The sequence below is a fragment of the Scylla paramamosain genome, chromosome 30, assembly GCF_035594125.1.
Source record: "Scylla paramamosain isolate STU-SP2022 chromosome 30, ASM3559412v1, whole genome shotgun sequence".
NCBI classification, from domain to species: domain Eukaryota; kingdom Metazoa; phylum Arthropoda; class Malacostraca; order Decapoda; family Portunidae; genus Scylla; species Scylla paramamosain.
In genome coordinates, this window is record NC_087180.1 from 15,636,615 (window position 1) to 15,659,114 (window position 22,500).

General features: G+C 43.2%; 1 protein-coding gene across 1 annotated transcript in view; it reads right to left on the minus strand.

The window, feature by feature from the left end:
• The window catches only part of LOC135115904 (diacylglycerol kinase zeta-like), a 96,503-nt gene extending 74,984 nt beyond the window's left edge, over window positions 1-21,519 (minus strand). The window contains 3 exon segments of the mRNA XM_064033019.1: window positions 18,010-18,172; window positions 20,343-20,586; window positions 20,589-21,519. Of these exon segments, the coding sequence (XP_063889089.1) occupies window positions 18,010-18,172; window positions 20,343-20,586; window positions 20,589-21,411 (1,230 nt within the window). The 5' untranslated portion in view covers window positions 21,412-21,519.
• Between the last annotated feature and the right edge of the window lie 981 nt (window positions 21,520-22,500).

Genomic DNA, 22,500 nt, shown 5'->3' on the forward strand with positions numbered 1-22,500 from the left:
TAGTAGTATCTCTCTACAGTTTGCCTTGCCCTTCCGTTTCCTAGAAAGACGCCCATCCCCACAAACGAGAAAAAAAAAACAAAAAAACAAGGTTGGATAAGAAAATATAACCGTTCTCTCCTTCCTTCCAGTCTTCTAAGGGATGAAGTTCCCGTGGGAGGTGTTTCAGCCCTGTGGCCTTGCCTTTTGTATGCCCTTTTACCTCACGCAGGGAATACAAGGGATGCTGAGATACATATGCATTCTGAACCCCCTGAAACCCTTGAAAGCTCGAGAACAACAGTAAAAATAATAAAAAAAAATGCAGAATAACAGGAATCGTAAGGAGATGATGAAATAAATGACTGTAATAATGATCCAGGAAATTAGAAAAAGCATGCATAGAATAATAATGATGATAGAAAAGCAACGACGAGAGAAGAAAAAGATGATAATGAAAAAATAATGAAAAAAAGACGAAAAACTCTAAAGAAATGGTACAAAAAATGACACCTGTAATAAGAACGAAGACAGTAATGATGACAGAGAAAGAGAGAGAAAAAAAAAGAGAGAATGAAATTAATACGAAAGGAGACGAGAATTAGAGCGAAAACCAGGACACAGGAGAGGGCAAAAGAAAAAGAACGCAGACAATAAACTAAGAAACGACAAACAAACAAACACAAAAACAAGAGGAGAAAATAATACATCAACCATGAAAGAAAAGAAAAAAAAAACACAAACACAAACAACAACAGCCAGTAAAATAACAAGAACACAGAAAACGAGATACAAGACGGACAGCGAGAGCGAGAGAGAGAGAGAGAGAGAGAGAGAGAGAGAGAGAGAGAGAGAGAGAGAGAGAGAGAGAGAGAGAGAGAGAGAGAGAGGTACGAGAAATTATTAATGTCTTCCCTCTCATCTTGTCTCAGCGGGGCAGGGGGCCGGGACACAAGAAACACCCAAGGCAGACAGACTGACAAGGGTTTCTGATGCTTCTTGGCGCTGGACGAAAAGCTACTTAACCTCGTGAACCGTATGATTGGGTCAGACCTCCCAGGCGTGGTGATGAGATATGACTTCTGAAGCTGCGAGGGAAGGGAAGGGAAGGAAAGGCAGAGAAAGGAAAGGAAGAGAGGGAGACACGGATCATGAGTAGGTAAAGAGGCAGGATTGCTGGTGAAAAGAAAGAAAGGGAGGAGGAAATGAGTTATGCAGGGAGAAAGAGGAGGAAATGACTTCTGGAGGGAGAAAAAGAGAACGAGAGAGATTGTTCAAGGTCGAAAGGTGAGGAAAGGGGAAAAACGATGAAAGATAAAGACAAGGTACGAGGGAAGGGTAAGAAAGGTAGGAGAAAATGAGTTATAGAGAGAAAGAGAGAGAGAGAGAGAAAAGAGAAAATGTCCAAGGTCGAAAAGTGAGAAAAAAAAAGATGAAAGGTAAGGACAAAGTAGAAGGGGAACGTAAGGGAAGTAGGAGAAAATGAAAAAGGGGAAGAGAAATACGAGGTTGTGGGGCGAGGAAAGAATAAAACGATGAAGGATGTAAAGAAAAGGAGAAGAGCGAGAAAGAAAAGAAGGATGGATGGGAAGAAAAAGTGAGATGGATGATACAGAGGAAGGGAGTAAATGGAGGGATGGAAGGACGGTAGGAAAAGATGGATGAAGGTCACCACTCACACACACACAAACACACACACACGTTACATAGTTTATACTAAAGTGACTCGCTTTCAAGTAGTTTGTATTAACTGTTTGTTGAGGAAGACGAGGATAGTCTCTCTCTCTCTCTCTCTCTCTCTCTCTCTCTCTCTCTCTCTCTCTCTCTCTCTCTCTCTCTCTCTCTCTCTCTCTCATTTAATAAGTTCCTCTTACACAACGTGGGAAGATAAAAAGAAGAAGACTGAATAATATACGGAAGAGGAGGAGGATGAAGATGAGAATGAGGAGGAGTAGGAGGAGGAGTAGGAGGAGGAGGAGGAGGAGGAGGAGGAGGAGGAGGAGGAGGAGGAGGAGGAGGAGGAGGAGGAGGAGGAAAGAGAGCAACATGAAAGAGAAATGTAGGAAGAGGGGAATTATATGAGCAGAAAAGGAAAGAATAGAAAATGAAGAGAGAGAGAGAGAGAGAGAGAGAGAGAGAGAGAGAGAGAGAGAGAGAGAGAGAGAGAGAGAGAGAGAGAGAGAGAGAGAGAGAGAGAGAGAATAGATTTCCTATCACGTGGCCTTTCAACTTGAGTCAATCGTGCCAAAAGTAATCCCCATCTCCCCTTCTTTCTCTTCCTCTCCCCTCTCATGTTCCCTCCACTCTTGCTGACCTTTTGCTCCCCTCTCCCTTCCTCTCCCTTCTCCAACATTTAACAAGAAAGCTAATTGGCAGGAATGTCTACTAGATATATCATACATACACACACACACACACACACACACACGAATTTAATAGACGTAATGATAATAGAAAATATTAATGCAAAGATAAAATTTACGTAATAAAATACAGATGTGTATTTTGAGAGAGAGAGAGAGAGAGAGAGAGAGAGAGAGAGAGAGAGAGAGAGAGAGAGAGAGAGAGAGAGAGAGAGAGAGAGAGAGAGAGAGAGAGAGAGAGAGAGAATAAGGGGAAAAAGATAAAAGGAATAAAGGAAGGGGAGAATGGAAGGGAATACGGAAGGGAATAGCGAAATAACGAAAAATAAATGGACGCTTGAAAATAATAAAGGCGAAGAAGAGGGAAAAAATAGATAAAAGAGAAAGCAGAGTAAAAATGATAAAAATTATAAACAAAAAATGCCAGAAATAATAATAATAATAATAATAATAATAATAATAATAATAATAATAATAATAATAATAATAATAGCAATAATAATAATAATAATAATAATAATAATAATAATAATAATAATAATAATAATAATAATAATAATAAATTCGACTCTGGAAAGGCGGTAATGAATTTAGGAATTTAATGAAAGCTTACTGAGTGGGAATATTCTCTCTCTCTCTCTCTCTCTCTCTCTCTCTCTCTCTCTCTCTCTCTCTCTCTCTCTCTCTCTTGGGGCCAGAGGTGATACTTGAGGAGGAGAAGGAGAAGGAGGAGGAGAAAGAAGACCCGGAGGAGGAAGAAGAGGAGTCGGAAGAGAAGCAAAAGGAAGAGGGGGAGAAAGAAAAAAAATATCATGAAGAACAGAATAAGAAGAATAAAACTTGAGAATATCGAATGAAGAGAAGAGAAGGAAAGAGAAAAAGATGAAGGAAAAGAATGAAAGAAGTAACAATAACAGCCAAAAATATCAAATAGCTAGAAAAGGTTGGAGAAATTTAAAAAGTGAAAATTTTATAGGGAGAAAATTTTTTTTTAAAGCAATACATGAAAAGTGGAATAAAGAGAAATTGGGGTGAGAGTGATGTTGATGCAGGAAGAAGGAAGAAAGTGAGAGTAAGGATAGGAAATATTTGACAAGGAGCAGAGGAGAAGTGAAGGCGATGAAGGAGGGAAAGGAGAAACAGCGAAAGAAAATGGGGAAATAAAAAGAATGAAAAAGAGAATGGGTAAAAAAGAAAAAAAAAGGATGAATTATCACATTAAAGGACTAATTACTAGAAAATGCCACGTAATAAAGAAGGGAATAAGAGAGAAAAAAAGTGTAGAAAATAGGAATGGAAAGGAAAAGTATGAGACACAAGGACGAAAAAAATAAAAAAAGATAAATAAATAATAAATAAATAAAATAAAGCGTGCGGAATAAACGCAGTGAAAAATAAAGAAATAAAATATTAAGGATACAGAAAAGAGAAAGAGAAAACTGAGAAAATATGACAATTTGACAAAAAAAAAAAAAAAAACAATGAAGAGAAAAAAACAACGAAAAAAAAACGTACAAAAAATAGTGAACAGAAAAAAAGCAAAACGAAAAAAAAACGAAAGAAAATACAAGGTCGAAAAACAACAAAAAATAAGAAAAGAAAAAAAGAAAAGTCATAATCATGGAAAAGAAAAGGAAGGAAAGAAGGCTAAGAGTCCCTACATGGTGGATAACGAAGGGATGAAGGAAGATGAAGGTAACCTCATTAGTAGAAGGGAGGAGCCTCTGTTGACAAGGGGGAGCGGAAGCCTTCTCCATCTACCTCACCTTACCTGGCTTGCCTCACCTGTGACCTGCGGCGCTCTTCCCATATTTATACAGGTACATATATTATACAAGGATGCATATATTAAGTTCTACTGTTTTATTAAGGTTTTGTTTCTGTGTATTTAAGATTTTTTTATTTAGTGATTTGTTATATATTATGTTTAACTGTTCATTAAGGCTTTATTTCTTTATATTTTCACTTTACTGTTACGTTCAATGTCTTCATCTATCATTCCTGTCATTCCGTCACCATCTCTATCTCTCCCTCCCGTCACCTCACCGTCACCTTCTCAGCCACTTTGCCATCTATCATTCACCTCAACACCACTTTCACCTTACCGTCACGTTCACTGTCCCCGTTTATCATTCCTGTCACCTTAGCGTCACTGTCTCCTGTCACCATCCCTGTCTATCCCTCCCGTCACCCTGAAGAGATCTCCCCGCCAGAGTTACAACAGCGGGAGGTTCCAGAATTCTTCCCGCTCCGATGCCGTGTTCGCAAATCAGAGAGTTTCAACTTTTCAAACTATTTTCATCAGCACTTCGGAATGCTGCGGCAGATCAGGAATTTTGTCCCCCAGATATCTGAATCCGGCGAGGGAGAGTGTTAGCCAATCTTGATGTTCAATAAGGATTCATGAAAGCGCAAAACTGAGTGAAGGAAACAGGTGAAATAAAGGAAGTAGGGAAAGAGGGGGAGAGGAAATATGGTTTGTAGTTTGAGGAAATGGTTAGATACAGGAAACTTAATTTTTTTCCAATTCTCTTCCTTAGGCCTAATACACTGGGTAATCAGGATACGTAGGCCTATTCTTGTGCCTAATTATAGCTAGACATAAATTATAGAGCCCCTGTTATTATCACGATCCTTTACAGTTGTATCATTATCATTATTGCTGCTGTCATCATTATTCTTAGTCTGTATAGCAAAGTTATCAACCTAATGACAAGATCAATATTAACAAGCCTTAGTGAATATAAGACGGACCATACAGACCAAGGTTACGTTTTCTTCATCAAAAATTTCATAAGTGTAATTCCTTTGTGTTCCTTTGTATCCCTTCTCTTCCATACACCCTCTTTCTCATCTACATTACTTATTCGTATATACATTTCGTTCATATGTTTCCTCCATTTCTTCCTCCATCCTACTCCTACTTTCATCCTTAACCTCAATTTCCTGCTCTCTATCAAGTGAGGCAGCTGCTACTAACTTTATTTTATTAATTTATACCTTTCTTTCACCCTCCTTTCCTTCTGTACTATCCTGTCTCTCCCACTGACAGAGTAGAATAGTTGTCCAGTCTAGTAAGGGTAGCAATGACTGTTGGTGTTTGGACTTCCTTTGTATTCCTTTGTATCCCTTCTCTTCCTCCTTTTCTCCCCTTTAACCTCTTTCTCATCTACAATACTTATTCGTATATACATTTCGTTTCTGTTTCCTCCCTTTCTTCCTCCATCCTATTCCTACTCTCATCCTTAACCTCAATTTCCTGGTCTTATTTCTCTTATTTTTCGTTTCCTCCTCCACGTCTGTGACTACGTATTTCCTCCTCCTCTCCCTCGCTTCCCAGAGATGTATTGGTGTATATTTGCATCCTAATGTCTATCTTTTACTCTTCAGAGCGTGTTTTCAGACATAAATACTTCGTTATATCTTTACCATTTGCTCCTAATATCTTCCCTTTATTCTGTTCTTACTTTTTGCCCCTTTCATCCATCTTCGCTTATCGTTTTCGTCATCTCCACTCCTTCATTTCATTTCCTGTTTCTTTAATCTTCCAAAATTCCTAATTTTTATACTTTTTCCGCCCTTTCTTTTTTTTTTTTACTTTCCCTTCACTTTATTACTTTTATTATTTATTATTTTTTGGAGCAGGTTTTAATCTTTATAATTGAGGTAGTTAAAAAAATATCCTCTTATTTTTCCTTTTTTATTTTTTTCCTTCTCTTTTCGTACCTTCGCAAATATAAAAATTCGAATTCCTTTTTCTTCTACCTACCTACGCTTTGCTTTTGTCTCCTTCCTTTTATTTTATTTTCTGCTCCTTTCTTTACACGGAACCACGAGAAGCGACAGCCAATGGGAAGGAAGGACTAAATCTGGACCAATCAGTGCACAGGAATTTCTTGAGGGTAAGACTTAAGAAGACAACAAGACGGCGAAGAGGAGGAAAGAAGATTGGAAGTCGGAGAGAGAGAGAGAGAGAGAGAGAGAGAGAGAGAGAGAGAGAGAGAGAGAGAGAGAGAGAGAGAGAGAGAGAGAGAGAGAGAGAGAGAGAGAGAGAAAGTAAGATTAAAGAGCAAGAATAAGAAAAGGAAGAGAGGGTGAAAAAAAAAAAGAAATAGATTAGCAACATTCATTAGCAGGCGAAAGTGTGAAGCTAGAGAGAGGAAGCGACTGGTAAAGGGATGGCAGGAAGAAGAGAGAGGGAGAGGGAGAGGGAGAGGGAGAGAGAGGGAGAGGTGAGAGCGATCGAGGCAACAGGTGGGTCTTTCTAATTGGTGTTTCTGGGCAGGTGCTTTCTCACTCCCCTACCTGTTTCCTACTACTACTACTACTACTACTACTACTACTACTACAACCTAATCTAATCTTACACCTACTTGCATCACAAACGCTACAATTTCTACCACAAGAACAACAAAAACTACTACTACTACTACTACTACCAGTCTAAAATTAGCCACTCCCTTTACGTGAACATCTATAAATAGCAGTGTTATTCCCGCGCCAATATTTTAGAGGTGAACTGTCTGTAAAAATATAACCTCCTTTGGGCCAATCACGAGCCGCGCTTCTGGTGACGTCAGGGGACTCGGTGACGTCACGCTGATGGCTTTTCAACGGCACCAAAAATATAAACGGAGATAAACGACACTTGGCGAACCCTAGTAATAATAATAATAATAATGTTGACAGTCACAATAATAGTAAGTTTCGTAACAGGTGGTATAGCAAAGGATTATATAAAGGTGTTTCTATACGTGTGATGGAGTAAAGGGTCGGTGTTGAGGTATTTAATAACCTAATCTAATAATGGAGGTTGAAAGTGGACTGAGGGAGACTAAAATATGATACGGCACATTGCTTTCTCTCATCAGTCAAGTTAAGTGTTAGTTGTGAAATGTGTAAAGGTGGGGTGAGGTAGTTATCTGACTCTCTCTCTCTCTCTCTCTCTCTCTCTCTGTACGGCAAAGTATCTGACGGCAAAATTAAATGTCTTTATTTTTCCCTTTATTCTCCTTAACCCTCTTCCTTTTCATTCACAAGTTTCCCCTTATTCCTCAACTACCCCCCTCCCCTCTCTCTCTCTCTCTCTCTCTCTCTCTCTCTCTCTCTCTCTCTCTCTCTCTCTCTCTCCCCACCACCCACGCTCACTCCCTTATCGACAGCTGTGATATAGTACTGCTTACTCCCTAAGACCTTACAGCGGAAAACTTCACAAGGGATGGAGGGGCGAGATTCCCTGCAAATTACAAGCACACACCATCCTTATCATCGCCCCGGGAAAATCTTAGCGTCGGGCGAAAGAAAAAGGGAAAGCCACACGAGGGAACCTAAACGAAGAGACATGAGGGAAGAATTGTTTCAAAGATTTAGTGCCTCAGACGTGGATTTGTGCTGTGGTGATAAATAGAGGAAGGGATGAAGAAGGAAAGGAAGCAGTGACGTAATGTAATTGTATCCCTTAGGCTGGAGGTTGTTATTAAGAAAACGGGACAAGGGGAAGGCTAAATGTTTGTTGCTAGTTTGTTTCTACTTGCTGCGGAAAAACCAAGATGTGAAGAGGACTAGGGTGTGATTTATGGTGGTTTGTTAAGTGTGTGTGTGTGTGTGTGTGTGTGTGTGTGTGTGTGTGTGTGTGTGTGTGTGTGTGTGTGTGTGTGTGTGTGTGTGTGTGTGTGTGTGTGTGTGTGTGTGTTTGGTTAGTTGTGATAGAGATTGATGTGGGTCTCTCTCTCTCTCTCTCTCTCTCTCTCTCTCTCTCTCTCTCTCTCTCTCTCTCTCTCATTATCTCCATTGTTAAATATTCCACTGCATCATTATTATTACGAATAGAACGATAAAATATAAATAAAGAATTAATAAAAAGACTGACCCAATTCTGGCATGGAAAACATTATAGCACCCACACCCACACACACACACACACACACACACACACACACACACACAGAGGCAGGCATGCGGGCAGACAAAACAGCACTTGGGGATAAAACATTTAATTTTTCAGCAATAAAAACACACTACATCCGGGTCACAAAGCGGTGCACTTAACCAGGTCACGCCACCGTAACCCGACACGTAAATGACGCCACAACGCAACTCAGATATATAATAACTCTCCTCTTGCTCCTCCTTCTTCTTCTTCTTCTCTTCCTTTTCCTTCTCCTCCTGCGCTGGCTCAGACTAATGTCCATGTTCTTAGGGGTAGGAGAGAGAGAGAGAGAGAGAGAGAGAGAGAGAGAGAGAGAGAGAGAGAGAGAGAGAGAGAGAGAGAGAGAGAGAGAGAGAGAGAGAGAGAGAGAGAGAGAGAGAGAGAGAGAGAGAGAGAGAGAGAGAGAGAGAGAGAGAGAGAGAGAGAGAGAGAGCTGTATTCTGAGCTGAAATCTACCATACCTTTAGTGAAATAATTAGTGTGTGTGTGTGTGTGTGTGTGTGTGTGTGTGTGTGTGTGTGTGTGTGTGTGTGTGTGTGTGTGTGTGTGTGTGTGTGTGTGTGTGTGTGTGTGTGTGTGTGTGTGTGTGTGTGTGTTCTCAAAGGCCACAAGTATGATGAGTTTGTTCCCTGACGGTATGCAGTCATTGTTACACTATCACTGGAATCATGAAAGCACCCTTGAAAACTCCAATACCTTCCAATAGAGCCTGTTAAAAGAAGGGACTCTTTCTATGCTCAACTTTTCCAGGGAGCAGCAAAACAGAGACTTTTCCTCAGTTTCTTTTATGACCTTGACCTTTGTAGACCAGACACCGAAACATTTCAAAATACAGACTTAACTTCATTAGGGAGCTTTAAAGGAAGATCAGACAAATATATACATGAAGGTGATAGGTACAAATGCGAAGATAAGTTTCATATAGGGACTACCACAAGTAGGAATAATGGCTTCTTGCAGCTTCCCTTATTTTCTTATGTTCTCATGTTCTTCCACGTCTCTCGCTTGCCATATGGAGGGAGTGAGGAGGTGAATTAGCAGCAATGGAAGAAGAAAAGTGTTGGAGAATGAGGAAGAATACAGGAGAGGGAATGAGGGGAGATGAAGAAAAGAAAGAGAATGTGTAGGAAGATAAGGAGATGAAAGAGGTGTTGGAAAAGAGAGTGTAGGATGATGGTGATGGTGGTGATGGTGGTGGTGATGATGATGATGTAAGGAGGAGGGGAGGAGGAAGGTTAATTAGAAGACGGAGAAAGTAGTGATGATGATGATGATAATGATGATAATGATAACGATAAATAGAACGGGGGAAAAGGAGACAGAAGATGAAAGCGAATAGGAGGAGGAGGAGGAGGAGGAGGAGGAGGAGGAGGAGGAGGAGGAGGAGGAGGAGGAGGAGGAGGAGGAAGAGGAGGAGGAGGAGGAGGAAGGTGATATGTCAAGAAGTCAATTTCTCACGCAGGTAATCTCTCTCTCTCTCTCTCTCTCTCTCTCTCTCTCTCTCTCTCTCTCTCTCTCTCTCTCTGTCTGTCTGTCTTACTGTCTTCCCCTCCAACTATCTCTAACTACCAGAAACACCAATATTTCCTGAACCTACTTATTCCCATAAAATTACTCTCTCGCTTATAAGTAAAGGATCAGAGAGGCTCCTTAGTCCTTTAATCCTTTGGGGAAGCACCACACCTGACTATCAGATCCTAAAGGACTTGTATTTCAACTCCTTTTCTCAAACTGCCAGGCAATTATATGGTTTAAGAGCGAGGGAGAGAAGGAAGGAGAGATTACGAGTATTTGTGAAGGGATGGAAGGGAGAGAAATAAATAAATGGAAGGAGAAGAGGTAGAAACAGAGGAAAAAAGGATGAAGACAAGGAATGAGTGATGGAGGAAGATGAGATGAGAAGGGGAAGAGAAAATGTGAGGAGAATGATGATGAGAGAATGGAACAAGGATGGAGGGAGAAAGTGGAGGAAGGGGCAAGAAAGGGAAGGAGAAGGGAACGGGGAATAGAAGTGTAGACAGAGTGGAGATCAAGGAACGGAGAAAGAGAACAAAAAAGTGTGAAAAATAGAAAAAAAGGAAGAAAAGGAAACGAAAATATGGATGAAATAAAAAAATTGAAAAAAGATCAAAGAAGGAAAGAGAAACAGATAACAAATAAGAAGCATATAAATAAAGAGATGAAAAGTCAATAATTTGGAAAGGGAAAAACAAAAAAGGAAAAAAAAATTGATGTAAAACGAAACTGGATACAAAGGAAGGATGTGAAGGAAAGAAAGGAGTAAAGGAGGAAATGAGAGGAGAGGTAGAGAGTAGTGTGAGACTGAAGGTAAACTCTCATAAACCTTTACTGAAATAATTACCAGCCAACCAGGTGTGTGTGTGTGTGTGTGTGTGTGTGTGTGTGTGTGTGTGTGTGTGTGTGTGTGTGTGTGTGTGTGTGTGTGTTTTCTAAAGGTGAAAGTCAACATGATATCAAGCTTTCTCTCTCTCTCTCTCTCTCTCTCTCTCTCTCTCTCTCTCTCTCTCTCTCTCTCTCTCTCTCTCTCTCTCTCTCTCCCAAGGCAATGTTCTCCTTCCTCTTTCATTAATCCTCCTCCTTCTCCTCCTCCTCCTCCTCCTCCTCCTCCCGCTAAAGGTGACGCTAAAGGGAGGAGCTGGAGGAGTAATTTCACCTAAAGGACTCAAGATCAATGGAATCTCTTTGTGTATCATGACGAAAAAGAGAAAAAAGAAAAAAAAAGAAAAAAGAATAGATTACACTGAAAAATGGTTGAAAAGTGAGAAGAGAAAAGGTGTTGTTGCTTTTTCGTTCCTTTGACTTTTACCTGATGAGAAAATGGTAATAATAATAATAATAATAATAATAATAATAATAATAATAATAATAATAATAATAATAATAATAATAAAGCGCAAAAAAATAAATAAAAGTGCATAAATAAAGTGCAAAGTTCATATAAAAAAAAAAAAGTTAAAAATAAGACCAGGTATTCTCGGCTGGGAGCGACATGTTGGTTTATTAATTCGTGATGAACTGACTCAAAAATACAAGCGACCTCGCGAGAACATTACTAAATATTTTCCTCCAAGCATTTTCTCCCTTCTCACAACTTAAGTGGAGGCACAATTTGTGTTGTGAAATAGAAGGTCCAAGCAGGAAATAAAAACTCGTGACTTAATGCTGTTGTAAAGAGCGAGAGAGAGAGAGAGAGAGAGAGAGAGAGAGAGAGAGAGAGAGAGAGAGAGAGAGAGAGAGAGAGAGAGAGAGAGAGAGAGAGAGAGAGAGAGAGAGAATAAAGATGTGAAAATACGGACGAGGTTAAAAGAACATGACAAAGACGCAGAGAGAGAGAGAGAGAGAGAGAGAGAGAGAGAGAGAGAGAGAGAGAGAGAGAGAGAGAGAGAGAGAGAGAGAGAGAGAGAGAGAGAGAGATAAAAACACAAGCAAAAATACCAAAATTAGAAAAAAAGAAAAGGAAAACAAAAATCCGGTTTCCCACGAACGAGGCAAGTTGATCCATGTCGTAAGAAACACAAGACACAAGGGAAGGCGAGAGGTGAAAAAAAATTAAATAAATAAATAAAAAAAAAGAAAAGAAAAGAAAATAACAAAACCATAATAAACCAAGAGAAGAAACAACGATAGAATATATTTAACTAATTGACAGTGACCTCATTTCCTCTCCCCCTCATCCCCTCTCCCTCTCTCCACTCCCTCTCCACTTCTCTCCGTGTGTTTATATATCGCTGCTTAGTGAGTAAAAGGTGCATGTGGGACAGGCAACTTTAACAGCAGCCAGGTAGGGAAGGTAGGAAGGTGAGGCCGAGAGAGGGAGAGGGAGAGAAAGAGAGCGAGGGAGAGGTGGATGGGGGGAAGGAAGAATGGCGGAAAAGAGAGAGGGAAGAGTGGGAGGAGGGTTGGAAGTTGGGAGATATTAAAAAAAAGATAAAGGAGGAATAGAAAGAGAAAAAAAGGAGAGGAATGGGAAATATGAAGAAAGTGAATGATGAGAGAGAGAGAGAGAGAGAGAGAGAGAGAGAGAGAGAGAGAGAGAGAGAGAGAGAGAGAGAGAGAGAGAGAGTCCATAACATAAAGCAATCATGTCTTTCTCGCAGGGACACACAGCTGTCGCGCCGCTCTACAGGTGTGACGGAAGAGAGGGAGGTCAAGGAGGGATGGGGAAGGTGGGGGTGGGAAAGGGACGGGTGGGCGGGACAGGATGGGGGCAGGTGGGTGGGTGGGTGGAGGAAAGGTGTGGCTGTGGCAGATAAACATTGTGGTCAAAGTCTACGGCTGCGTCCTTCCATGTTTCACTAACTATTTACTTGTATAGTTTTATGGAAGCAATGAAAACTTCCACTTGTGTTTCTGTTTCGATAACCTAACCTGACCTAACCTGACCTAACCTAACCTTAACTGCGAGAAGAAGGATAACAGCATTCACTACTACTACTACTACTACTACTACTACTACTACTACTACTACTACTACTACTGGTAACAAAATGACTCCTCTCCATTTCTTCTTCAAATTATCATCATTACCATCATTTTCATTACCGTCATGATTTCATTGTTGTTATTGTTTTTGTCTTTAAGAATCTCTTCTAAGAACTTTCCTCTTTAGCCTTAATTGATGAAAGAAAAGTATTTTCTCCCTCCACACACACACACACACACACACACACGGCGTGCACCTTCTCCCTCCCTCCTCCCTCCCTCGCCGTTGTCATGGCAACCTCCACCTCGGCTTTAAATCTGAACCGGTTCAATAAAGCAACGCCATCACCTTATCACACGCGCGTGCATTTCACCAGGTGAGGGGGCGCAGGTGGGTGAGTGAGTGGAGTAGGTGGAGTGGGAGGAGGAGATGGCGTTTACTGAGACAACATGTGGAGTAAAAGACCAAGGAAGGCAGTAGACGAAGTGATGTTTGCTGTGGAATAGTGAGAAGAGGAGTGACGTGGAGTGGAGACATGTGGAGAGGTGGGTCAAGGACAGCATTGGACGAGGCGGTGGTGAGTGGAATGGAGTGGATGGGGGTGGATAATAGAGAAGTGGATAAGACAAAGGTGACTGAGTAGTAGTTAGGAGCAGCTGTGGAGTGAACTGGATGAAGGAAGGTGGAAAGGAATAGTGGAGAGATAGACAAGAAAGCAGTGAAGAAGGTTGCTGGAGGAGGAGGAGGAGGAGGAGGAGGAGGAGGAGGAGGAGGAGGAGGAGGAGGAGGAGGAGGAGGAGGAGGAGGTGGAAGGGAAGGTACGTGGGGAAAGGTGGATGAAAGGGTTTAAATGGAGTGATATTAAAGCAATGAGGGGAAGAATAATGGCTTCTTGGACACGCACGCACGCACACACACACACACACACACACACACACACACACACACACACACACACACACACACACACACACACACAAGAGGAAGAGGAGGAAGTGCTTAGTAATGAAGGTTAGTAATAGATGAGAGAATAACTAGGAAACGTAAAGAGGAAAACTTTAAATGCACGAGGAAGTGGAAGAGAAGGTGGAGAAGACAGAGGAGGAAGAGGAGGAGGAGGAGGAGGAGGAGGAGGAGGAGGAGGAGGAGGAGGAGGAGGAGGAGGAGGAGGAGGAGGAGGAGGGCGTAGTAGAGAGAATGCAATGATGAAGATTGAATGTCCATAGAGAGAGAGAGAGAGAGAGAGAGAGAGAGAGAGAGAGAGAGAGAGAGAGAGAGAGAGAGAGAGAGAGAGAGAGAGAGAGAGAGAGAGAGAGAGAGAGAGAGAGAGAGATTAAACAGGCAGACAGGCAGACACGCAAAGAGAAATTAAAGGAGATACATTGGAAACTGAAAAGGAAAAGAAAAAAAGAAAAAAATAACCCGAGGAGGAGGAGGAAGACGAAAACGAAGACGAGGAGGAGGAGGAGGAGGAGGAGGAGGAAAGGTTTCTATTCTTCACCATGTTTGTTGTGCTGAAGGAGAAGAATGGTTGAGAAAGTAGCGACTAAGAAAAGTGAATTTGTGAAAGAGTGCGGTGGACAGGCAACGAAAGTAAGAGGAGGAGGACGAAGAGGAGGAAGAGAAGGAGGAAGAAGAGGAGGAGGAGGAGGTTTAGGAAATACTGCATGGCGTTAAGGCAAAAATAAGAGAGGACAACAAAATCCAGGAAAGTGAGGAGGACTAAAGGCAAAAACAATATTCTCCTTAAAAGAAACGTAAGGGAAAAGTGTGGACAAGGAAAGGAAAATATTATATGCTCCAGCTGGGTGGATCAAGATACAGGAGGAGGAGGAGGAGGAGGAGGAGGAAGGGGAGGAGAAGGAGGGTAAAGGGGGAGGAGGAAATACGGGCGCCATAACGTGGAAGCAGAGTCGAATAAATGGAAGGAAAAGTAAGGAGGAGGAGGAGGAGGAGGAGGAAGAGGAGTGGGAGATGGAAGCTTTAAGTAGTAGGTGGAGAGCAGGACTACTTATCCTCTCAAAGTTCCGTTCTGATATGCATGAAATTTCCATAACAAATATATATACGTAGTAGAAGTGCCTAGCGAAAACATTCAGTCGTATTTTGCCGCTAAGTGGGAATATTTTGCAGGTTACTGAGAGGAAGCCAAAATTACCAAAAGTCACTGGGACGGGAGAATTTTTACCCTTGAGTTTGCTTTGATATTACTGGAGATGATTGGTCAAATTTACCAGCAAGTGGACTAATATTACTTCTACTCCTCTTATTCCAATTACTCCCTCTTCCATTACTGCTACTGATACCACTACTACTGCAACCACAACTACTGCTATCAGGAAATTGTGAAGACTGTGCAAGAAAAGATGGAGATACTAGCAGAGACAAAAAACAGGCGTGAAAAGTAACATTCCTTTTCCTCCTCCTCTTTTTCCTTCTCCACCTTCTATTCCTCCTGTTTTCGAGTTAGTAGAGATGGTGACTGCAAGTAAGAGTGATGGAGGCATTAGTGCAAGCGAAGGAGGGCGCGAAGAGTGATGGTCGTCGTGGTGCTGGTACAATCTCACGCATAAGGGGAACAAGGTATGCACTTCTAGGCACACACGACCTCAACAAATGGGTTTCCTTGAAGACTAACAGTATTTTCCTCCACTTTTCTCTAAGGTGTCCCTGGTTCTCGAAATTACCTGACTTCCTTCCTCTATTTTTTTTTCCTTAGAACTTGAAAGGGAAAAGAAAATGTACAGGTGTGTTTTGGGGATTGCTCTCTCTCTCTCTCTCTCTCTCTCTCTCTCTCTCTCTCTCTCTCTCTCTCTCTCTCTCTCTCTCTCTCTCTCTCCTACCTGGTACATTAGGGCAGGTGTGGGTGGCGAACACTTAAGAGGAATTATGGCAGTAGTAATAAGGAAGGAAACTCATCAAAATGGATTGTTATGAGCCCTGGTTTACGTAAGTGTGTGTGTGTGTATGTGTGTGTGTGTGTGTGTGTGTGTGTGTGTGTGTGTGTGTGTGTGTGTGTGTGTGTGTGTGTGTGTGTGTGTGTGTGTGTGTGTGTGTGTGTGTGTGTGTGTGTGTGTTAGCCAGAGATAGACCGCACAACACACCACACACACACACATAAAAAAAAAAAAAGAGAGAGGGTGGGGGGTCGTAAAAATTCACTCCTATCTCTTCTCTAGTGAAAGGAAATGCGCAGACCCGTAGATTAAAGTTTAAGACTGGAAAATTTTTACGAGACCGAGGGAGGGAGGGGAAAAAAAAAAAAAAAAAAAAAAAAACTGAGGCGACGCTTCTGTTACTCGTTATAAAAGACAAATTTCTGTGCGAGATAATGAGGCTAATTTTCCTTGACACGCCGCGATTCGCTAATATTTGAGAAGCTTCGTTTGCACCTGCTTACGAAGAAAAAAAAAAATAATTGTCTATCACTTTATCTATCTACCTATCCATCATCTCTGTCTTTCTATTTATATGCAGATTTTTTGTTTATCTATTTATCAATCAATCTTTCTCTCTATTGGTCTGTCTCTCTGCCTGTCTGTCTGTAAATCCATCCCTGTCTTTCCTTATGCTTGTCTTTCTATCTCTCCCTATCCTAACCACATAGCAGAGAGAGAGAGAGAGAGAGAGAGAGAGAGAGAGAGAGAGAGAGAGAGAGAGAGAGAGAGAGAGAGAGAGAGAGAGAGAGAGAGAGAGAGAGAGAGAGAGAGAGAGAGAGAGAGAATGCTAAAAAGGGGAGAAAAACAGAACCTGCGATAAAAACAAGAGATGATCCGATAACACACTAGAACTTCAAAGGAAAGGTGAGGGAGGAGACATACATACACACACACACACACACACACATACACACACCTTCCTTCCCTTACAGCTGAAAAAAATAAAAATAAAAATAAAAATAAAAATAAAAAACATTGGAAGAAGGAGAATATATTCATGCAGTGGGAGGTTATAAGGTGGTGGAGGCTTACTGTTAATCCTCCCTATACCACAATATCACCACCACTGCCTCGCCAATTACTCAGTCTAATACGTGCGTGTCGACAGCTGTTGAAATGTGGGGATGTGAGAATGTGTCTGATTTAACTGTGAAATATTGCAGGATTTGGATGGTGTGTGGTGCTTGGGTTAAGGGTCCTCTTGCAGATACACACACACACACACACACACACACACACACACACACACACACACACACACACACACTCTCAAAGACTCAAACACTCACACGCTCACACACGCACGCATGCACACACGCACATGCACACTATGATGAAAACAAACATGAAAACAATTAAATTCAGATTAGCAAATACTCGTATGAGAGCAAACAGGAAAGAAAACAGGAGGAGGAGGAGGAGGAGGAGGAGGAGGAGGAGGAGGAGGAGATAAATTGGGGCAGTTACATATATATATAAAAAAAAAAAAAAACCCTGCTACATTTTATCAAGATACCTACTTTCTTTGACTACTCTTTTGTACGAGTCCTCACTGTCTGTATGAAAAGAAGATAAATAAGTAAGAAGAACCCCCTCCACCTCCTCCCTCGGGTATATTTTCAGGAAGAATGTCGCAGTATAACAGATATAAAGAATGAATAGGATGTACAGTAGATTCCCCCCTCCCCTGCCTCTTGGTATTATGGCGAACTTTTAGTATGTAGATTTTTGGGGCATTATGGTGATGGCTGACGGGAAGTGTGTTGAGGTAATGGATAGAAATGGTTGAATAACGCGCCCGTGAATTGTTATGAGTAGCTGGGGTAGATGACGGACCTGTGAATTCTGTTGTCTTGGGTGCGTGGCTGCAAGGTGAAAGTCATGCCGAGGATGTTTATATGAGATGTCATTGTGATTTTTATTTGAAAAGTTTTGCATTAAATGAATAGCCGCCCCCAGCAATGTAAAAAAGAAAACGAGCTTCTCAACCGGCCATAAATATACAGTATATTAAAAGTACTTCCTTTCCGCTTATGTAAATCTGTCTTGACATTTCACTTTGCATTATGAAATCATTCCTAGAAATAAGAAAAAGGGAACCATCTTTAATGTTAGAAACATGAGTAAAATGTATGTGTTTCTGCTTACGTAAAGTTGTCTTAACAATTCTCTCTGCATTATGAAACCATTCCTCGAGTAGAGAAAAAAAGGAAACTATATTATAATGTACGATAGAGAGGAATGAAATGTACATACTTGTCAAATATTCATGCAAACTGTGCACTCAGGTAATACACAAACAAGAAAAATATATACTATTATAAAGAGAACGAGGCTTAAAGGTCAGATACTCACGCAGCAGTAGTCCTCGCCGACGTAGCAGAAGTCCCCTGAGGCGGAGGTGGGGCACCACAGGTGGTCGCCGTTGATGGCTCCCTCGTTCCAGTCGCAGGTGGAGCGAAGGACGCGGCGCTCGCCATTTTCACACTGGATCTCGACCTCCGAGTTGATCGCCTTCCTGTGAGGGGACGAAGGGCGGGGCTTAGTGGCGACTCAGGCTGTTGTTGCTGCTAATGATGTAGTTACTGATGCTACTGTCCATGCCGACCTACTGCTGGTATTATTCCTACTGATACTGCTCTCTACTGGCCTGCTGTTAATGCTACTGCTACCGCTACTACTGCTCGTGATGATTTTGTGTTAGTGCTTCTGCTGTTACTGCTACTGACACTGCTGGTCAACTTTCATCGCTACTACTATTATTGCTACCACTATTACTACTACCATTTCTTCTACTGCTGCTACTGTTACTACTACTGCTACTATTACTACTACTACTACTACTACTACTACTACTACCACTATCACTATCCAGAATTCATACCAGCAAGCGAGAGGCACGCGCACAAACCACACCCTTACGGGAGAAACACGTAGCTCTGCTTTTTTAAAAATGGAAAATAAGAGTAAACACAAAAAAGAGAACTGGCTCAGGTAACAAAGAAGCAGGAGCCTCATCTATTATGCAGCGTTGGAGCAGATTCTTCCAGAGAGGCAGAATGAGAGACGCATATGCGAAACTCGAGAACAACACACATAGGAAGGAAAGAATAAAGAATAACACCGCACAGAAAGAATATGCTAACGGACGGACACATAGAGGACGAAAACATGCACATGAAACCAACGACGTAAAAAATTGAATGCTACTTGTAGAAAAGGAAAAGGAAAAGGAAAAGGAAAAGAAAAAGCACACACAAACACAGACATACTTTAGACAATAACAATGAAGTAACAAAGAAAACGAAGCGAAAAATCTGCTTATGACACCAACAAAGGTAAAAAAAAGATTGGACACTCGTAAAGTAAAACATTCTATTAACGAAATAAAGGGTAACAATGAAACTGAAAAGAAAGAAAAAACGTAAATCTCCAAAGAAAGACATAATTAAAATGCGTAGTAGGTAATTAAAAAAAAGCAAACAAAGCCAAGTACTTTGTAAAGAGGAAGCGCTAATGAAGAACATAATTTATGCAACAAAAGTCTGAAAAAAAGTGTGACTTCAGAATGAAAAAGAATGTGGAATGCAAAATAGGGAGAAAAAATAATATGAAATAAAAGTTTTACGTTCAAACAAAACACAACAAAATCGTACACGTCCCAAACAGAAACGTAGGAACGATACCATTACAACATACATACATACATACATACATACATACATGGACGGAAATGAAAAGTACTCATACACAAAACAAAACCATACGTGAACAAAGTTGATATGTAAAAGGTAATATATAAAAAAAAAGAAAACAGTACAACAAAAGAAAAAATAAATAAATAAACACAATGAAGATTTAATTCCACTTCATTCCAACGCAACACAAAAATATTCCAGTGAAAATATAAGAGAGGGCAAACAAGAATAAATATTCATAAAGGTCACAAGTACAATAACAAGACAAACACCGAAAAGCAAAAGGAAAATGAATAAAATGCAAATATAGGCAATTATGAGATAAAATTTATAGCAATTAGCCTAATTAGCCGTAAAGGAGAAGGTGTAATTATGAAACAAACAGTAATGGAGCAAAATCACACACCTACATGATTTGCGCTCAGGTGTGGCTTACCTGTTGACCCGCCTTCCTTATTCGGCAATGACTTCATATTGATCCGCCGCTAACCCTCATCTCTCTCTCTCTCTCTCTCTCTCTCTCTCTCTCTCTCTCTCTCTCTCTCTCTCTCTCTCTCTCTCTCTCTCTCTCTCTCTCTGCACGCACTGAAGTTTAGCGTCACAGATGAAATATTTACTCTGTCGCTGCTTTGTTTACTTTCTTCTCCTCACCGGCGCCTCTGTCATCATTCTATTCCAGCTTTTCACTGCGTCCCATTACCTGCAAGTTCCCTCCCATTACCTGATGATCCCGCTACTCACCTGGCTGGCCCCTTCCGGCACCCGCCTCGCCACGTCCCTAATCAGATCAACAAACACTCCACTCACCTGGCGCCCCGGCATCCGATCTGTCTGGCTTAGGGTTCAGGGCTGATGATGCTGGAGGGGCTGGCGGGCCGGGAGTGACTGCGGATACTCACGTTGTGGTGGACGCTGGGGCCGAGGACTGGCAGGGGAGGGAACCGCTACTCTACGGACACGTGCTACAGGGTGCGGGGCAGGGCTACATACTTGGCAGACTTGGGCGAGGTCACCACCACCTTGTAGTCCCCGTCCTCCTCTGTGGGCAGCTCGATGTCGATGCTTTTGGAGCGCAGGGCCTTGGGTGGCTCGAGGGAGCAGGATCGGGTGAGCCCAGCGGGGGAGCTTTTGCTAAGCTCCTCGGGCTTGGGGAAGCTGGCGAAGGAGATGTCGAGCGAGGCAGCGCGGTCCCTGCGGGCCGGCACCTCCAGGTACACGTCAGTGACACCCTCCCGCGGGCGCTCCCCCCGGATCCCCCCGCCGCCGCCGCCGCCTCCCCGCCCTGCTCTCCGTGTTCTGCGTCGCCGTACTCGCTTGAGGAGCCCAGGTACAGGTAGGAGCCGTGGTGGCTGTAGCCGCCGTCGCTCAGGTCGAAGCTGTTTTCCTGCGAGCTGAGTTCGGCGCTGGTGTTCATGCAGAAGACGGCGGGCTGGCGCTCCAGCTTGGGCGAGGCGGCCTTGACCCGGGGCGGCGCGGCGGGCAGCGGGGCCTCCTCCTGCGTGGGCGACGCCGACGACGGCGAGTTCGGGCTCAGCGTGACCTTGATGCCGCATATCACCTCGTGCAACTCGTCGTTGGAGCTGTCGTCGTCGTCCCAATCGTCGTCCTCGTCTTCGGCCTCCTCCCGCGAGCTGTCGAGGCTGCTGACCATGTCGAGCGAGGTGTTGTACGAGATGCGCCGCGGCTCGCCCCCGAAGCGGCGCGTCAGCTCCTCCACGTATATGCAATGCACGCACTGCTGGCTGCTCTTGTCCAGCGACGACGGCCGCGAGCTCTTCTTCCGCGACGACGAGTCGGTGTCGTCCACGTCGCCGCAGCCAGAGTCGAAGCTCTTGGAGCGCTTGGGGCCCAGGTAGGGCACGCGCAGGAGAAACGACTGGCGCTCTGCCGGCGACGACGACGACGAGGACGACTCGCGGCGGCCCGGCTTGAGCTGCATCTCGTCGAAGGAGGCGGAGCGCACCTGCGGTGGCACCTCCAGGCTGTTCTGTTGCTTCATCTCGGCGCCCGTGGGCGTGCGAGACCGCATCAGCGTGTGTCGCAGCTTGGCGATGTTCATGGTGGGCGTGGTGGGCTGGGGGACGTGGGCGCGTGTCGCTGATCTTCCCCTGGGGGTCGTGGACACCCCAGGGGCTCCTCAAAAGGGCCACGTCACCCCGCCCCACTCCGGGCTTCCCCTGACGCCAGCCCCTGTTGACCGCCACAGTTAGTGAAAGGAAGGTTAGGCGTCCCCCGCCAGCCGGAACCTGCCACTCATCTCTCACCGCACCGCTCACTCATCACCACAACATTCATCACCGCCAGTCCTGCCACACCACACACCACAACCTGGCACCCCACACACCCACTACCCACATACTCATCATAACCACCACTCCCCAGCAATCTCCTCCACGTAACCCACTTCCCGCACACACAAGGACACAGTATGAAGGGAAACTACAGAAAGGACACAGAGGAAGAGGAAAAGATGATGATGACGATGATAATAAGGAGGAGGAGGAGGAGGAGGAGGAGGAGGAGGAGGAGGAGGAGGAGGAGGAGGAGGAGGAGGGGCAGTGGAGAGCCTTATCACCGCCGTGCCTTCAAGTGCCTCTCCCTCCTCTCCCTCCACCCCTTGGCACTCCAGAGCGGATCAATGGCTCCGTGAAGGTTCAAGAGGGAGAAAGGGAGAGAGGGAGAGAGAGAGAGGGAGAGGGAAAGAAGGAAGAGAGTATATTGCCGCTGACAAGACAAACAAGACGGGAACGATCATGGTTTGAGGAGAAGGGGAAGAATTTTTTTCCTTTTGTCTCTTGAGGGAAAATTTTTATGCAAGTTTCATTATCCGAGAGAGAGAGAGAGAGAGAGAGAGAGAGAGAGAGAGAGAGAGAGAGAGAGAGAGAGAGAGAGAGAGAGAGAGAGATACAAGAACTTATCTAATGGTGACGAGAAACTGCATCTCTCTCTCTCTCTCTCTCTCTCTCTCTCTCTCTCTCTCTCTCTCTCTCTCTCTCTCTCTCTCTTACAAGGTGACTTAATTAAAGGTAAGTCCATTTACAAAAAAACGTGTTGACAGGTACGTAATCCTCTCCCCCCTCCCCTCTCTCTCTCTCTCTCTCTCTCTCTCTCTCTCTCTCTCTCTCTCTCTCTCTCTCTCTCTCTCCGT